This window comes from Pipistrellus kuhlii, unplaced genomic scaffold (genome assembly GCF_014108245.1).
Source record: "Pipistrellus kuhlii isolate mPipKuh1 unplaced genomic scaffold, mPipKuh1.p scaffold_m20_p_3, whole genome shotgun sequence".
In the NCBI taxonomy this organism is placed as follows: Eukaryota; Metazoa; Chordata; class Mammalia; order Chiroptera; family Vespertilionidae; genus Pipistrellus; species Pipistrellus kuhlii.
The window spans coordinates 16,918,477-16,938,540 of NW_023425529.1; the positions used below are offsets into that span (position 1 = coordinate 16,918,477).

The 20,064-nt window shown below is 41.2% G+C and overlaps 1 protein-coding gene across 2 annotated transcripts in view; it reads left to right on the plus strand.

The window, feature by feature from the left end:
• Window positions 1-20,064, plus strand: part of SLC2A3 (solute carrier family 2 member 3) — a 74,796-nt gene that overhangs the window by 42,872 nt on the left and 11,860 nt on the right. Inside the window, exon 1 of one of the 2 annotated variants that reach the window (XM_036457263.2) lies at window positions 19,213-19,592. The exons of the other annotated variant lie outside the window; for it this stretch is intronic. Within the exon in view, the coding sequence (XP_036313156.1) occupies window positions 19,578-19,592 (15 nt within the window). The 5' untranslated portion in view covers window positions 19,213-19,577. Of the gene's footprint in view, window positions 1-19,212; window positions 19,593-20,064 lie in introns of those variants that run through there. 2 annotated transcript variants of the gene reach the window in all.

Sequence of the window (20,064 nt, forward strand, 5' to 3'; positions counted from 1 at the left end):
GGTGATGGATGGAGACTTGACCGGGTGGTGAACATACAATACAATGTACAGATGATGTGTTGTGGAATTGTGCACCTGAAAGCTGTATACTTTTGTTAACCAATGTCATCCCAATGTTTTCCCTTTTCAATAAAAGGGGAAAATAAAACAATCTTTTCAGACCCTCAAAAACAAAAAAGAAATAAAAGAATGATTAGCCTTATTGGAAAATGAAGCAGACCTTAAACAATATAAACAAACAATCCATCTTTTTAATAATGTTTGCATGTGTGTGGGTTTACAGAAAAAATAAACAAAGCAAAATGTAAGTATAGCAAAAATAAATAAAAAATAAAGAATACGGGGCACAGGGCCGATAGGGCAGTTAAGGCTTATATACCATCGTGAGCTAAGGAGAAGGGGGGCAGTTATCGTTTAGGACTTCAAAGGTGAGGAAGACAATTCACATGGAGACAGAAAAGCAAACGTTTGGTAAATAAGGTTTGCTCGGCTGTCTTTAACAATGGGACCCAGAGAGGGCTTTGATCAAACAGGCCTTGCTGGGTTTCTCCCTGCCCAGCATACACTAGTTTATATTACACTTCAGTTACCTGGGATGATAGCAGCTCTTAAAGGACCATTTGTCAAGATTTAAAGGCTATTCTGTTCCTTCTTAATTTTGTAAAAACATGTATAAACTTGTTTTTTTTATAATTAGCTTAAAACAGCTATTTACAAACAAAAAAAACCCCACCTATTTACATGTAATTGGAATTAAATTGGATTTTTAAAATCCACATGAAACAATATTTGAAGAATTTAGACTGTGATTATAATAAGTAATATCCCAACATTTCAATACTAAACCATTATATGATTTATAATTTATGTTATATAATTCTACAATACTAGAATTATATGGTCAGGCCATCAAAGCCAATACTTTTGAAATAGGTACATAGTCATTCAATAAGTTTGCATACAGCCATACAAGAAGCACTCGGGGTTTTACACACCCATGAAATCATGAGTCATGTCAAATAGGGATCCAGAACCAAAGAGGATGAGGATAAACAGGGTAAGGGAGATAGAAATATTGCCTGTATCCCTGGGTAGCATTGTCATAAAAATAATTATGGGAGCGGGTGGGGGAGTCGGGGGCAGCAGAATAACGAAGGGACCAGAGCCTTTGGTCCGCTCGGAGTGATGGAACTGGTCGCTTAGGAGATTTGGCTGACGTTCTACCAGGCACGTCTGCACTAGCTTACGTAGCCCCCGAAACAGGCGGAGCTAACCTACCGGGTCCACACGACTTAAAAGAAATTCTTTGGTTTCTGGGCCCGCTTCATCCAAAAATTCGTGACTCATTTTGAGGCTGAAAATAGAAAAGCCAATGACGATGGTTATTTGTGAGAAAGATGTGTAAATTAGGAGAGGTGATTTTTTTATTTTATATTTTCACTGTACAGAAAGGTCACATAGCACTTGTATGTGAAGCACATAGAGGAGACTATACAAATTTGCAATATTATTATATTTGTAAAATTATTTGTATTTGTAAAAATTCTTGCAAATATAATGGCTAAAACGCTGTGGTGCATAATGGGCATTTGATAAAACTTGTAGATGGACAGTTATGAAAAGGAGAAGACATGGTTCTTTCTTTAGCTCAAGAGAGCTGTGCTCCACTGCTTCACATCTCTTCCTCTTCCAGGCACTAAAGGCAAATGCTAAAATATTACCACTTGAATGAGTAAGCCTGAAGTATTTTTAGTGTCTTCAAATTATGCCCTGTTCTAAGAACTGCTCTCTCTTTATCCTCCCCCCTGCCAGGAGGGAATTAGAGCCTCCTGGCTTGAAAAGGGCTTGTTCTTTGTGATTCCACCTGCAGCCCAGACCCTCTCTTAAGAGTGGGAGGAGAAGCTTTGTGAAGGCAGACAATACTTGTAGTTTCCACCCTACAGTTCTTCTGATGACCCAAGAGGGGCCAGATCCTTCTCCCCCTTTCTACCCACCCATGTTTTGGCAGCTCCTTTAGCTGTTTTCTGGGTCCTGTCCTCATTTTTGAGTCTGTGGTAAGAACTTAGGGTTCCCCTTCCCCTAGGAAAAGTACATTGAAATACATTCACATCACTTTCAGGGGGGCTTGTGCTTCTGCCTCGTCCATCTTAGAACCCCATGTTAATGAACAGCCCCCTAGAGCTTCAAATAGCCTTTTTCTTCCTGGACAACTTGATGGATTTTCTTCTTCTTCTCTGATTTGTCTCTGCTGGTCTAGAGGGTCACCAACATTAGGGAAGAGAACATAGACCTGCTACAAGAACACAGACCTTTAGTTGTGAAACGCTGCATTGAAATGTGGTTTTGCTCATTGCCTCAGTCCGCAGATTGACACTCCCTTATGGTTTTTTGAAAGAAGGGTGGTTGTGAGTCAGCGTGAACATTTCAGCTATCAGTATTCAGTAACTGTCTTTCTGGAAATGAGCCAGGAAAGGGTGTCTTGGTGATAAGGTCCAATTAATAGCCACACAGAGAAGGAAAACATTTACAGTTTTAGAGCATTGCTAGAGTAAACTTAAGGACCTCAGAGAAAGCTCTTTGTTTCCTGACAGCAATAGTTTTTGTTCTCTATTTGCACTTGTATTGCCATTTAAAACGCTTGTTTATGGCCCTGGCCAGTGTGGCTCAGTTGGTAGGAACTTTGTGTACACTCTAAGGATTCAGATTTAATCCCTGGGCGGGTTGTGTATGGGAGGCAACCAATCCACCACCCCCCCTTCCTCTCTCTCTGAAATCAATAAAATATAAAATAAAATACTTGTTTATGATCCAGGAATCATACTCCTTGGTAATTACCCAAATGAGATGAAAACCTGTGTCCACACAAAACTGGCACATGAATGTTTACAGCAGTTTTATTCCAAAAACTTAGAAGCAATCAAGATGTCCTTCCGTAGGTGAAGAGATAAACTCTGGTATATTCAGACAACGGAATGTTATTCAGTGCTAAATATAAAGCTATGGAAAGACATAGAGGACCCTTAAGTGCATATTACTAAGTGAAAGAAGCCAATCTGAAAAGGATGCATACTGCACGATTCCAACTGTATGACATTCTGCAAAAGACAAAACTATGGAAACAGCAAAAACACTGTTGTCAGGCGGTGGGGGGTGAGTTGGGGGTGGAGAGGAGAGATTAATTGGTAGAGCACAGAGGATTTTTAGGGCAGTGAAACTATCCTATATGATACTGTAATGATAGGTCCTCGTCATTATACATTTGTTCAAACCCATAGAATGTACAAGACCAAGGATGAACCCTAATGTAAACTGTGGGATTTGGGTGATTATGATGTGTCAATGTAGGTTCGTCCATTGTCACAAATGCACTACACTAATGTAAATGTTAATAATAGGGAAGTTGAGGTGGTATATGGGAACTCTATGTACTTTCCGCTCAAATTTTCTGTAAATTTAAAACTGCTACCCCAAAATAAAGTATATTAATTTAAAAATAAAACACCCACAATTCTGCCGAGACCAGTTTGGCTCAATGGATAGAGCGTCGGCTTGGAGACTGAAGGATCCTGGGTTCCATTCTGGTCAAGGGCATGTACCTTGGTTGCGGGCATATCCCCAGTAGGGGGTGTGCAAGAGGCAGCTGATCAATGACTCTCTCTCATCGATGTCTCTAACTCTCTATCTCTCTCCCTTCCTCTCTGTACAAAATCAATAAAATATATATATTTTTAAAAAACACCCACAATTCATATATCTCTATCACCTTCCATGAGACCTTAAAGACAAGAACCATATTTTTGTATCTTTTCATTACCAAAATCTAGAGGTGAAATAGAAGTGTTCTCTTATTAGTGCATACCCTAACCATATCTCAGACTTACCATGTCTAAAACAAAACTCTTGCCTGGCTTCTCTCTCTCTTTCTCTCTCCCTCTCTTTCTCTCTCTCTCTCTCTCTCTCTCTCTCTCTCTCTCTCTCTCTCTCTCTCTCTCTCTCTCTCTCTCAAATCAATAACAATATATTTTAAAAAATGAAAGTCTTGATTTGATCTCTCAAACCTGCTTATCTCTATGCTTTCCTGATGGAAATGAAGGACAACTCCAGTTCTCCAGCTGCTCAGGCCAAAATCCTTAAGGTCGTTCTTAACTGATTTTTCTTTCATACCCAACATCTACACTTCCAGTTAGCCCTATGGGTTCTATCTTGAAAATATATTTTAAATCCAACAACTCACTGCTTCCACTAGTCCTACTCTCATCATTTCTCACCTGAACCAGTAGCCTCCTAATTGGTCTCTATGTTTCCACACTTGCTCTACTCCAGTATCTTCTCCATTCAACAGCAAATACCTTTTTTAAAACACAAATCAACTAATGTCATTCTGTCCCCAAACCTAAAATGGCTTTGTAGCTTCTGGGCTTTCTGTCACATTTAAAATATAATCCAAGATCCTGGCCATCACTTTCGATGCTCTGCATGATCAGACTCTCACTATCCAACATCATTGCCTGCCCCTCTGCCCCTGGTTCATTCCAGCCTGCAAATATCAACCTTTTTGGCACCAGGCCAAGCACACATTCTTCTCTTGGTGTCGTATTTTACATGCCTTCTGTTTTAAATCTGTCCTCACAAATGCTCTCAGAGTTTACTCCCTCTTGGTATTCAGGTTTCTGTTCAAAAGTCATCTCTACTGAGAGCAACCTTAACCACTATACCTTAAACAATTCTCCTTCCCCACTTCACTTGGCAATATTATTCTTCAAAGTGCTCCCTTCTTGTTACTTGACATTCTGTGTTTATTTGCTTGTTATCTGTTGTATTGATCTGCCAGGGCTGCCATAACAGAGTACCGCAGACTGGCTGGCTTAAATGACAAAAACATGTATTTTCTCACAGTTTTGAAGGCTGGAAGTTGAAAATCAGGCTGCAGCAGGGCTGGATTCTCCTGAGACCTCTGTCCTTGCAGGCAGCTTCCTTGTCACTATGTCCTCACAGGCCTTTTTTCTGGGCGCACATTCCTGGTATCTCTCTGCTTAGAAGGACACCAGTCATTTCCTATGACCTCGTTTAAACTTAACCTTTTTAAAAATGTAAAATATATTTGTATTGATTTCAGAGAGGAAGGGAGAATGAGTGAGATGGGCACATCAATGAGAGAGAGTCATTGATCAGCTGCCTCCCGCATACCCCCGACTGCGGATCAAGCCTACCACCCACGCATGTGCCCTGACTGGAGTCAAACCATGACACTCAACCACTGAGTCACACCCACTGGGCCTTAATAGCCTTGTTAAAGTCCTTGTCTCCAGCCCAGCCGGCAGGCTCAGTGATCCAGGTGGTCACGGTTTGGTTTGCAATCAGGGCACATGCTTAGGTTGCAGGCTGGATTTCCAGTGGGGGAGAGGGGCATGCGGGAGGCAGCTGATTTGTAATTCTTTCTCATCATTGATGTTTCTATCTCTCTCTCCTTCTCCTTTACTCTCTAATATATATATATATATATATATATATATATATATATATATATATATATGTGTGTGTGTGTGTGTGTGTGTGTGTGTGTGTGTGTGTGTGTGTGTGTATATGTATGTATATATTTTAAAAGTAACAAAGTCCTTATTCACCAAATACAGTTACATTCTAAGGTACTGAAGATGGTGGTTAGGGCTTCCAATATGATTTTAGAAGGACACAATTTGGTGCATAACACCCCATGATCTCACCTCTCAAAGTTAATGTTCTTCTCACAGGCAAAATACATTCACCTCCATCCCAATCGATCCCAAAAGTCTTATCTCATTCCAACATCAATTCCAAGCCAAAAGTCTCATCTGAGTATCATCAGATGCACCTCAAAACTCTTCCAGCCTCTAACCATTACTCAGTTCCAAAGCCACCTCCACATTTTTAGGTATTTGTCAGAGCAGAACCCTATTTCTTTGTACCAAAAATCTGTATTAGTTAGGGTTTTTCAGAGAAACAGAACCAATAGTATGTGTGTAAAGGATTTTTCTCAATTGAATGTGGAGGCTAGCAAGTCCAAAATCTGCAGGGTGGGCTGGCAGACTAGAGACTCAGGAAGAGCCAATGCTGTAGTTCAAGTAGAAAGACTATCAGGCTAGAGTCCCAGAAAAAGCTGATGTCATGGTGAAATGAAAGGCAGTCTGCTGGCAGAATTCCTCTTGCTTGGGGAGAGGGGGATGTCAGAGTTTTGTTCTAGTCAGACCTCATATGGTTAAATAAGACCCACCACATTACAGAGAGCAATCTGCTTTACTCAAAGCTCACTGATTTAAATGTAAATCTCATCCAAAAACACCTGCACATACAAAATATTTGACAAGTATCTAGGCACTGTGGTGGCCGATCCAAGTTGACACATAAAATTAACCATCACATAGGCCTTCCATATTAAAATGTAAGCTCTATGCAGATAAGCACTTTCTCTTAGTGACATTTGCATTGCCTGTACCTAGGACTATAACATGCATACAGTAGGTGAAAAATTCAATAAGCAGTTGATGAAAATGCATAAATAACTGACCAACTAACTGAATTAATATTTGCTAGGACTTTAGTTTTTTTATTTTATTTTTATTGATTTCAGAGAGGAAAGGAGAGGGAGAGGGAGATAGAAACATCAATGATGAGAATTATTGATCTGCTGCCTCTTGCACGTCCCACACTAGGGATGGAGCCCATAACCTGGGCATGTGACCTTCTAGTTCATAGATAGCCATTCAACCCCTGAGCCATGCAGGCTGAGCTAGGGTTTGTTTGTTTGTTTCTTACTTGCATTATCTCATTTAAATTCTTTTTCTTTAAATATATTTTATTGATTTTTTACAGAGAGGAAAAGAGAAGGATAGACAGTTAGAAACATCGATGAGAGAGAATCATCGATCAGCTGCCTCATGCACACCCCCTACTGGGGATGTGCCCGCAACCAAGGTACATGCCCTTGACCGGAATTGAACCCAGGACCCTTCAGTCCGCAGGCTGACGCTCTATCCACTGAGCCAAACCGGTTTCGGCTCGTTTAAATTCTTATAATAATTCCATAAGCATTGTATTACAGCCTCCAATTTAAATACTGAAAGTGATAGAGAAATTAAATGACCTGTTCAGATATCTCAATTCTAATTCATGTTCCAGAGCTGGGACTCAGATTTTGTTCTTTTTACTTCCAATTCTCTGCTTAGTTGATTACTATTCTTCCTAGTGTTGATGATAAGAGGAAATAGATCATGCCAAGTCTCTGCTGGGTGTTAGAAAGGACATAGAGTGAATGAGAGGATATCTGTGCCACATCCAAGGCCACTCAGTCAGTGTATGATCAGTAAGGGAGGTGTCAGAGAAGCTTCTGCTTTAGTGGGAGATGGTAAATTCAGGAAAGCACTGAGATGCTCTGCCACTTCTTTCTCAGACCCTGGAAGAAGACCAGTTAAACAAACACTGGAGAGAGTCTGTAACTATAAGCGCAAAGATTTTTCTCTGTGCTGGTCTTCAGAGATAGTTTAGCATATAGACATTGGGGAGAGTATGGGGCTGAACTGTGGGCAGCTGTTGTCTAAAAGGTAGTTTTTTTTAAGTTTAAATTGTGACATAGAGATTCACTTCCCCCTCTGGGTAACCTGGTTCTTCCCTTTTCTTTAGCTTTTTCCTTTTTAACTAGAATGCCCTACTTATCTTTTAGATATTATTTTGACATATTGTTATTGATTATTAACAATAAGTATAAGCTGCATAATGCTATGGCCTAGTAAGTCAATTTAATCTCTGCCAAGTATTAAAGAGATTTGATCCCCCAAAAAATAATTACTTGGAATTGGCAAACAGACTTAAAAGCATGAAATGGAGTATCTTCATTTATAAGGAGATAAACACTAAATAAGGACACATATTCAAATAAGTTTAGGGTGTGGTATTAAATAGCAAAGTTCACTGTTTTTTTCATAAGATGTTTTTCAAACTGATTAATAGAAATTAATAATTGGATTTTATTAAAGAGGGACAAGGAGCAAGCCTAGTTGAATGATTAGCTAGGGCTTAAAAGGCAAGTTGTGCTAGTGAAATTCACCAGGCATATTATAAATTTAATTGCCATTCTGGTTTACCAATAAGAATAAAGAGTTTATGTCCAATCAGTACCTTCTGTCTCATACAGAGCTGTCTGCCTCCAAAATGAAATTACTTAATTTCCCTAAAATGCTTATCAAGTAAATACTCTAAATAATATAATGTGCCAAGTATTAAGAAGGAGATAATGGGTCCTGGGTCTCTACACAGCACAGCACAATTGTTATTTGGGGCAGAGATGATCCTAAGAGCAGATCTTTGCGGCCCACAGCTTCTGGGCAGCCAACAGGTCACCCGTGGAGACATCCAGAGACAGAATTTCAGAGTGAGGAAAGCAAGAGAGAGACTAGCTGTGGCTTTGAGGGAAGACAGACTGGCCGGGGAGGCAGAGAGCCAGGAGTCAAGAAGAATGTTTTGACTTCATACAAATTTGATTTTATTGAACTTGCTATTATATCTCATTCTAACATAAAATATATGCACATTTTAATTTATAAAGATTTTTTTAAAAGGAGATAATGAAGATGAAGAGAACAGAAATGAAATGAGCACAGCCTCTGCTTCCAAGATTGGAGAAGATTGCTTGTATAGGGAAATTGGTCATTTTTTCTTTTTTCAGATTTTTTTTTTTTTTAGAGATTTCCCATTTACCAGTTGCCCCCACATAAGCATAAGCTCCTCATTATAAACATTTTCTACCAGAATGGTACACTTGTTACAACTGATGAACCTACATTGACACATCATAATCACCCAAAGCCCTTAGACATTACATTAGAGTTCACTCTTGGTCTTGTACACTCTATGGGTTTGGTCACATGTATGTAGGACATACATTTGTCATCTCAGCATCATCTAGAACCGAAGGCCCGGTGCACGGATTCATGTATGTAGGACATACATTCGTCATCACAGCATCATCTAGAACTGAAGGCCCGGTGCACGGATTCATGTATGCAGGACATACATTCGTCATCACAGCAGTATATAGAACTGAAGGCCTGGTGCACGGATTCATGTATGTAGGACATACATTCGTCATCTCAGCATCATCTAGAACCGAAGGCCCGGTGCACGGATTCATGTATGTAGGACATACATTCGTCATCTCAGCATCATCTAGAACCGAAGGCCTGGTGCACGGATTCATGTATGCAGGACATACATTCGTCATCACAGCATCATCTAGAACCGAAGGCCCGGTGCACGGATTCATGTATGCAGGACATACATTCGTCATCTCAGCATCATCTAGAACTGAAGGCCCGGTGCACGGATTCATGTATGCAGGACATACATTCGTCATCACAGCATCATCTAGAACCGAAGGCCCGGTACACGGATTCATGTATGCAGGACATACATTCGTCATCTCAGCATCATCTAGAACTGAAGGCCCGGTGCACGGATTCATGTATGCAGGACATACATTCGTCATCACAGCATCATCTAGAACCGAAGGCCCGGTGCACGGATTCATGTATGTAGGACATACATTCGTCATCTCAGCATCATCTAGAACTGAAGGCCTGGTGCACGGATTCATGTATGCAGGACATACATTCGTCATCTCAGCATCATCTAGAACCGAAGGCCCGGTGCACGGATTCATGTATGTAGGACATACATTCGTCATCACAGCAGTATATAGAACTGAAGGCCCGGTGCACGGATTCATGTATGTAGGACATACATTCGTCATCTCAGCATCATCTAGAACTGAAGGCCTGGTGCACGGATTCATGTATGCAGGACATACATTCGTCATCTCAGCATCATCTAGAACCGAAGGCCCGGTGCACGGATTCATGTATGTAGGACATACATTCGTCATCACAGCAGTATATAGAACTGAAGGCCCGGTGCACGGATTCATGTATGCAGGACATACATTCGTCATCTCAGCATCATCTAGAACTGAAGGCCTGGTGCACGGATTCATGTATGTAGGACATACATTCGTCATCACAGCAGTATATAGAACTGAAGGCCTGGTGCACGGATTCATGTATGTAGGACATACATTCGTCATCTCAGCATCATCTAGAACTGAAGGCCTGGTGCACGGATTCATGTATGTAGGACATACATTCGTCATCACAGCAGTATATAGAACTGAAGGCCCGGTGCACGGATTCATGTATGCAGGACATACATTCGTGATCACAGCATCATCTAGAACTGAAGGCCTGGTGCACGGATTCATGTATGTAGGACATACATTCGTCATCACAGCAGTATATAGAACTGAAGGCCTGGTGCACGGATTCATGTATGTAGGACATACATTCGTCATCACAGCAGTATATAGAACTGAAGGCCTGGTGCACGGATTCATGTATGTAGGACATACATTCGTCATCTCAGCATCATCTAGAACTGAAGGCCTGGTGCACGGATTCATGTATGTAGGACATACATTCGTCATCACAGCAGTATATAGAACTGAAGGCCTGGTGCACGGATTCATGTATGTAGGACATACATTCGTCATCACAGCAGTATATAGAACTGAAGGCCTGGTGCACGGATTCATGTATGTAGGACATACATTCGTCATCATAGCAGTATATAGAACTGAAGGCCTGGTGCACGGATTCATGTATGTAGGACATACATTCGTCATCACAGCATCATCTAGAACTGAAGGCCTGGTGCACGGATTCATGTATGCAGGACATACATTCGTCATCTCAGCATCATCTAGAACTGAAGGCCTGGTGCACGGATTCATGTATGCAGGACATACATTCGTCATCTCAGCATCATCTAGAACTGAAGGCCCGGTGCACGGATTCATGTATGCAGGACATACATTCGTCATCTCAGCATCATCTAGAACTGAAGGCCCGGTGCACGGATTCATGTATGCAGGACATACATTCGTCATCTCAGCATCATCTAGAACCGAAGGCCCGGTGCACGGATTCATGTATGCAGGACATACATTCGTCATCTCAGCATCATCTAGAACCGAAGGCCCGGTGCACGGATTCATGTATGCAGGACATACATTCGTCATCTCAGCATCATCTAGAACCGAAGGCCCGGTGCACGGATTCATGTATGCAGGACATACATTCGTCATCTCAGCATCATCTAGAACCGAAGGCCCGGTGCACGGATTCATGTATGCAGGACATACATTCGTCATCTCAGCATCATCTAGAACCGAAGGCCCGGTGCACGGATTCATGTATGCAGGACATACATTCGTCATCTCAGCATCATCTAGAACCGAAGGCCCGGTGCACGGATTCATGTATGCAGGACATACATTCGTCATCTCAGCATCATCTAGAACCGAAGGCCCGGTGCACGGATTCATGTATGCAGGACATACATTCGTCATCTCAGCATCATCTAGAACCGAAGGCCCGGTGCACGGATTCATGTATGTAGGACATACATTCGTCATCTCAGCATCATCTAGAACTGAAGGCCTGGTGCACGGATTCATGCCCCGCCGGGGCTCTCGGCCTGGCCTGTGGCTTTCTGACATCCCCTGAAGGATCCCAGATTGCAAGAGGGCACAGGCCAATCAAGGGTCCCCACTGTTGCAAGATTGGGGCCGAGGAGGGACCGCAAGAGGGCTCTAGAGTGTGTCCAGCCATCTCTCCCTGTCCCTATCGGCTGGACCCCAGTAGCACAGTAACCTACTGTCAGAGTATCTGCCCCCTGTGGTCAGTGTGCATCATAACTACTGGTTGAGCAGTCAAACAATTGCTTAGGCTTTAATATATATAGTTTCACTGCCCTAAAAACCCTCTGTGCTCTGCCTTTTTATCCCTCCTCCCACCTCTATCCAAATCCCTGGCAACCAGAGAGCTTTTTACCTGTCTCTGAACTTTTGCCTTTTGCAGAATGTTGTATAGTTGGAACTTACAGTATATATCCTTTTAGATTGTCTTCTTTCACTTACTAATATACATTTAAGGGTCTTCTATGTCTTGCCGAAACCGGTTTGGCTCAGTGGTAGAGCATTGGTCTGAGGACTGAAAGGTCCCAGGTTCGATTCCAGTCAAGGGCATGTACATTGGTTGCAGGCACATCCCCAGTAGGGGGTGTGCAAGAGGCAGCTGGTCGATGTTCCTCTGTCATCGATGTTTCTAGCTCTCTATCTCTCTCCCTTCCTCTCTGTAAAATATCAATAAAATATATATATTTTTAAAAAGATCTTCTATGTCTTTTTATCACCTTATAACTCATTTCTTTTCTTTTTTTAATATATTTTTATTGATTTTTTTTTTTTTTTTTTTTTTTTTCAGAGAGGAATAGAGAGGGATAGAGAGCTAGAAACATCAATGAGAAACATTGACCAGCTGCCTCCTGCACATCCCCCACTGGGGATGTGCCCACAACCAATGTACATGCCCTTGACCGGAATCCAACCCGGGACTTTCCAGTTTTGGCTCATTTCTTTTTTTAAATATATTTTTATTCATTTCAGAGAGGAAGGAAGAGGAAAAGAGAAATAAAAACATCAAACATGAGAGAGAATCATTGATTGGCTATCTCCTGTGTGCCCCAAACTGTGTATTGACACAGCAATCAGGGCAGGTGCCCTGACCAGGAACTGAACTGTGACCTCCTAGTTCATAGGTCAACTTTCAACCTCTGAGTCAAGTCGGCTGGGCTATAGCTCATTTCTTTTTAGGATTGAATAATATCCCATTGTCTGGGTATACCACAGTTTGTTTATGCATTCATCTACTGGAAGATATCTCAGCTGCTTCCCAGTTTTGGCAGTTATGAATAAAGCTGCTATGAACATCTTTGTGTGGGTGTAAGTTTTCAACTCCTCTGGGTAAATATCAAGGAGTATGATTGCTGGATTATATAGTAAGAGTATGTTTAGTTTTATATTGATAGATATTAATTTCATCATATTTTAATTCATTTAAGTTTGTATTTTAAAAATTGATAGAAAACTAACAAACTGTCTTCCAAAGTGGCTGTACTAGTTTACAATCCCACTAGCAATGTATAAGAGTTCCTGTCATACCACACCATCACCAGTGTTTGATTCTGTCAGTGTTCTAGATTTTTGGCCCTTCTAATAGCTGTTTAGTGCTTTTCTGGATTGTGCCTTTGTTGTTGTATCTAAGAAGTTATTGCTGCCGAAACCAGTTTGGCTCAGTGGTAGAGTGTCAGTCTGCGGACTGAAAGGTCCCGGGTTCGATTCCGGTCAGGGGCATGTACATTGGTTGCGGGCACATCCCCAGTAGGGGGTGGGCAGGAGGCAGCTGGTCGATGTTTCTCTCTCATCAACGTTTCTGGCTCTCTATCTCTCTCCCTTCCTCTCTGTAAAAATCAATAAAATATATTTAAAAAAAAAAAAAAGTTATTGCTACCTGGCTGGTGTGACGGTTTGATTCCCAGTCAGGTCACATGCCCTGGTTGCAGGCTCAATTCCCAGTGGGAGGTTTAAAGGATGCAGCCGATCTGTGAGTCTCTGTCATAATTGATGTTTCTATCTCTCTCCTTCTCCCTTCCTTGCCCTGAAATCAATAAAAACATATTTAAATAATAAATCCCTAACTAGTTTGGCTCAGTGGTAGAGCGTTGGCCTGCGGACTGAAGGGTCCCGGGTTTGATTCCGATCAGGGGCATGTACCATAATTTCGGGCACATCCCCAGTGGGGGGTGTGAAGGAGGCGGCTGATCGATGATTCTCTTTCATCGTTGTTTCTAACTCTCTATCCCTCTCTCTTCCTCTCTGTAAAAAAAATCAATAAAATATATATATTTTTTTTAAATAGGAAGAAGAAAAAAAAGGTAAAGATAAAAATTATGAACAACAAATACATATCTATCAACAAGTGAATCTAAAAATCAAGTGCATAAAAAAATCTGATAAACACAATAAACTGGTGAATATATAGAATCAGGGGCATAGAAAGGGAGAGGACTGACAATCCTCAGGGGGGGGAAGGGTGTGGGTGGTGTGGGAAGAGACTGGACGAAAATCGTACACCTATGGATGAGGACAATGGAGGGAGGGGGGAAGGGCAGAGGGCGAGGTGGGAACCGGGTGGAGGGGAGCTATGGGGGAAAAAAGAGGAACAATTGTAATATTCTGAACAATAAAGATTTATTTAATAAATAAATAAGATTTGTAAGAGAGACAGTAGCAGAATAAAAACTGTGAGACAGGAGATGGAGCCTGTCTATATTGACAAATAATTCACTTTGGCTTGGGCAAAGGGGAGAGATACTTCTTGGGTGAGTCTGTGTTCCAGATCATGCTAAGGAATCCAGATTTGCATGTCCAATAGATAAGTCACTTGCCACATGTGGCTATTGAGCACTTGAAATGTGGCTAGTGTGACTACATAATTTAATTGTTAATTTCATCATATTTTAATTCATTTAAGTTTGTATTTTAAAAATTTAAAGCAATATAAAATATTTTTGTTAAACAAACTTTATTATTTTAATAGGACAACATTTCAACTTTATCTTTGAAAATTTAATGCCTCAATTAAAATGTGCTGTTAAGTGTAAAATACAGGTTGGATTTTTAAGGTCTAATACCGAGAAAGAGAAAAATATCTCAATAATTTTTGCATTAATTACATGCTGAAATGAAAAAAAATTGTGATATATTAGGTAAAATAAAATATGTTAAAATTAACAACTTGTGCATTGGCTAGGTGGCTCAGTTGGTTGGAGTCCTGTCCTGTACACCAAAAAGTTGTGGGTTCGATTCCTGGTCAGAGCACACACCTAACTTGTAGGTTAGATGCCAGCCAGTTCAGGTGTGTACAGAAAGCATCTCTCTCTCTCTCTCTCTCTCTCTCTCTCTCTCTCTCTCTCTCTCTCTCTCTCTCTTTTTCTCCCCCCGCCCCCATCTCTTTCTCTCTCTCTGTCCTTCTCTCTCTAAAAATCAATAAAACATATCCTTTGGTGAGGATAAAATAAATAAATACATAAATAACAACTTACTTGTTTTCTTTCTTTTTCTTATGTAGCTACTGTGCAGGACTGATCTAGACTTTATTCAATAACCATTGAAGCCCTAGCCGGTTCTCTGTGGCTAGAGTGTCGGCCTGTGGACCAAAGAGTCCCAGGTTCGATTCCAGTCAAGGACATGTACCTCTGTTGCAGGTTGCTAGTTGCAGGTCCCCCCAGGCCTGGGTCGTGGTCAGGGCTCATGCAGGAGGCAACCAATCGATATGTTTCTCTCACATCAATATTTCTGTTGTTCCCTCTCTCTTCCACTCTCTCCAAAAAATCAATGGGAAAATGTCCTTGGGTGAATATTTAAAAAACAACAAAACCTATTGAAGATTTTTGCATGGGGAATTGATATAATTAAAAATATAATTTAAGATAGTTTTCCTAACACTGAGTGTGATGTATTAATTTTTGGAGGAATTGGAGGAGAGAAGACACTTTAGAAAGCGATAAAGGTCTGGGAGCTGAGATTGCATCTCTCAGGGTAAATTGGAGTGATGAATAGTTGAAAGCGGTTTAGACAGGAAAACCAACATTTCTCTCTTTTTATTTTCACCCTGACAGTGTCTTTTCTAGTGTTTTCAGATTCAGTATGAACTCTGCCTATAATTAAACTAATAAAAGATTAAGTATGCTGAAACAAAAGTTGTTCTTTATAAAAAATATTACAGCCAAAACCGGTTTGGCTCAATGTATAGAGCGTCAGCCTGCGGACTGAAAGGTCCCAGGTTCAATTCCGGTCAAAGCCATATACTTTGGTTGCGGGCACATCCCCAGTAGGGGGTGTGCAAGAGGCAACTGATCAATGATTCTCTCTCATCGATGTTTCTAACTCTCTATCCCTCTCTCTTCCTCTCTGTAAAAAATCAATAAAATATATATTTTTAAATAAATAAATAAATAAATAAATAAATAAATAAAAATATTACAAATACAAGTAATGAGTGGAATTAACCTTGGCAGACTTTAGGACATTACTAGCTTTTTGTGTGCCATGAAATGCCATTTACATTGTTCTGTGATAGAGGCAGTTTTCCCAGCCTTTATCACACTAGCAGACATCCTCCCACAGAGTAACATGACTAGGATTAAGGTTTATATATGCAGATATCTACATTTGGATCAAAAGAATTTCAGACTGTTAGTCCATTCATTGTCTTTATTCTAAGAAGCCCTACATTAACTACTAGGTAGGAATTTCATAATGTTCCTCTTGTTTTCAGTAAAAGTGGAAGAACATGTCTCAGGAATCTACATGTTTTAGGACATTTGCCTTGCTGGCATACTCTGACACACTTTCTCTAGAGTAGTGGTTCTCAACCTTTCTAATGCCGCAACCCTTTAATACAGTTCCTCATGTTGTGGTGACCCCCAACCATTAACTTATTTTCGTTGATACGTCATAACTGTAATTTTGCTACTGTTATGAATCGGAATATAAATATCTGTGTTTTCCGATGGTCTAAGGTGACCCTGCTATCAGGGGAGAAGGGAGGGAAGCAGGTGGGTGGGGAGAAAAGAGGGAAGCAAGGCGGGTGGGACCATAGCAGGAAACCCTATTGCAGAAATCTTCCTGCAACACCCACCAACCAATCAGGAGTGGGTATGCAAATTAGCCCAACAAAGATGGTTGGTTAATTTGCATATGCAGGTGAGGAGGATGACTGAAGGCTCGGCCTGAGCGAAGACTGAAGACTGAAGAGGCTTGGCTTCTCTGCTGTGGCAAGAGCTAAAGCTTGGGTCCCACATGCTGGAGGAAAACTGATCCAGCAGCCAGGGAAAGGAAGGCCTACTGCACGAAGATTTGAGCATCGGCCCTCTAAAGAATCATTATTCTAAGTATAGGGAGAAAGAGAAAGAAAAGACAAGTGACTAAGAAGCAAGACTAACGTTGTGAGCCCTGGCTGGTTTGGCTCAGTGGATAAACATTAGCCTGTGGGCCCCAGGTCTGATTCCTGTCAAGGGCAGGTACCTCAGTTGAGGGCTCTAAACCTAGTAGGGGACATGCAGGAAGCAGCCAATCAGTGATTCTCATCATTGATGTTTCTCTCTCTCCCTCTTTCTCCTCTCTGAAATCAATAAAAAATATATATGTTTTTAAGAGAATGACATTGTAAGACATATTAAAAAGCCAAAGATTTTTTTAAAAATGGAGGAAAGCCTATGGGAAAGAAGGCAGAGTGCTGGTCTTACTGTTAGCTGCAAGGTCCAGCCATGAGCCTCGGGTAGCTGTTGAGTACTTTCACATGGCCAGTGGGATTAAGGAAGTGAATCACTAATTTTAAATTGAAGCAATTAAAAAATTTTCCCATTAAACACAACTTTATTGTTTTGATAGAAAAACAGATTACTTGAACTATAGAAAAGTCTAAAATGGAGATGTTTTATAAACGTAGAATATACGCTGAATTCTGAAGACTTGGCAGAAAAAATTATTAACTTAATTTTGCATTGATTACATGCTGAAATGACAATATTTTGAATATATTGAGTCAAGTGGAATAATTATTAAAATCAATTTCTCTCGTTTCTTTAAAAAATTTTAATGTGGCTACTAGAAAATTTAATATTACATAATTTTACATAATTATATTTCTACTTAGAAATATAATTATGTAAATAATTATATTTAGCGCTGCCAAAGGGGATATCCATTGTCCTTCACCTGCTAATTCAGTTGCTGTGGTAACTAAAGGGGCCTGTAGGCTCCATGTTTCCTGGAAAACAGGATGAGATGGGGGAGGGGAGGCGTACCCACAGGGAACATTTCCTTAGACATGGAGTTTCACTGCTCATCAGTTCTCTCCGCTTTAGAAAATATCCTGATTCCAGGAAAGGAGACAACATAATGCGATCTGTTTCACGTCCAGTAGTTTCAGTTTGAATTCTAGGCCCTCAACCCAAACCCCCAAAGGAATATACTTTTCCTTTGGTTTACCCAGAGAAACTATGCTTCTCTCAACTCACTCCCTCCCCCTTCCCCGCCCCGCCCCCAATACTTAAGAGGTTGCTGGGCTACAAAGAATGGGCATTAGGAATTTGACCAATGGTATTTCTCTCCCCAACCCCCTCAAATCCCTGAAAGTATCTCGCACTTACCCAACCTTTAACCACTTGTTTGTTTTGCTTTGTTTACTCTCAACACTGGAGCCTCTTCTTTCTCTGTTATCCTTCACCTTCCTCTCTTCACATTTTTATGGGGTTTTTTTCCTACTGATGTGCCCATTTTTCTTGTATTGCTGAATACGTAATGAGATACTGATCTCACACTTGTCTTTCAAACAATCCAGTCCAGAATTAATAGGATATTGATCATTATCACCAGTTGTGTAAAAATCAATCAGTCTTGTCCCCTCCGTGCTCTTTCCCCCTTTTTTAAGTGGAAGAAGAAGGGAAACACTATAAATTCCTTAAGGGCCAGGATTCTTGTCCTGTATACTCACGAATCTCCAGTTCCTTGGAGAGTATCAGCAAATACCTGCTTAGCTGAATTTGTTAATTGTCCTATCACTACATGCTATAAACCTGAGGCCAGAGGCAAAGCTTGCAGATAGGGTAGAATTAAAAGTGGGTGTTTGGTGCATGCAATATTAAAGTGTTAGGATCCCCAAAAATATAAAAACAAAAACAATAACCACAAGACAAAACAAAAGGACTTTGGATCTTATCCTAGAGGCAATTAATTTTCTCCTTCCTGCAGCTTAGGGCGGAAGACCCAGCTACTTACTGGATGCTCAGGTCTCCACCTTTCTGGAGCAATTAAGCCAATTAGAGGATAAGTAGAGCCACAAACTGGCTCAGTTCTTCCCTCTCTTCTCTTCTCTCAGACTGTCCTTTCCTCCCCTTCAAGATTGCGGGCCCAATTCACAATCAAAAAGCAGCTGATAAATTCATAGGATCGTGAATTCTGCTTACACTCCTTCAAACAACCTTAACTCTCAGATAACACCCACTCCACTTGGCCTTACGTATACACCACTTACACACATATAGGGGAAAGGCATTTTGTCTCCTGACAGATTGATCCTATTCTGAGCAGTTGTGGGAGCAAAAATAAAGTGAATTTGCCCTTCCCTGCAGGCTTTTCTGGTAGCATTTCGTCTGTGAAACTAAGATGCTATAGCTGCTTTAGAAAAGGGAAGGACGGCTATAAGACGTAGTGGGTATGGAAAAGGATGTGGGGTTTTTTTAAGTGGGCAGAGGGAGTTGCTGCCTAGGGTGAGGTCTGCATTCGATGTTACAAGATCACGAGATTATTTGGGGCGGAGCGGGGGAAGGGCTGGGGGCTCGGCTCCCTTCCTGGCTCCACCCTTTCCAGGATTATAAATTGGTGACTGGTGTGCACTTACACGGTAAGCGTGACTGTGAGGCTGAGGTGGAGAGCAATACTGAGGACCTGAAGAGAAACTTGCTGCCAGAGAAGGACATTTTGAAGGTTTTGTTGGCTGAAAAGGGTTCTCTGGAATCCCCCTCCAAGGGGGTCTGTGGAATCCCCTCCAGATCTTTCTTGAAGATTCGAAGAGAATTAAATTAGAGCCATGGGGACACAGAAGGTAAGGATGACACAATTACCAGCTATTTTTGCATGTTTGGGGTACACTCTGAGAGGCAAACCGTAATGGTGATTGCTGTGTTCTATTTTATTCTGTCATCTAGCCATCTTCAGGCCCTCTCCCTTCTTCTCCAGCCTGCAGTGCTACGATTTCACCAGTTCTCTTTGATTTTCATGTCCTTTAAAGGATTTATTCCAGCTCCATCACCTTCCTGTCTCAGGGAAAGTCACCTGGAGAAGTTGTGTTTGTTCCTCAGGTTTATTTAGTATAATTACACTCTACTGAGGATGAGCCGATGGAGTGTACAGGGGATCAGCGGCTGCTCAGTTGTGTTGATTGCAAGTGTGGGTCTAGGCATAATATGAGTATTTCTCTGGTAGCATTCAGCCTTGAAAAGACCTGAGATTTGTTTGAAGGCCTGATGTCCAGCTGTCTGTTCTATGGCCTATGGAGTTTTCTGGGTACTAACGAG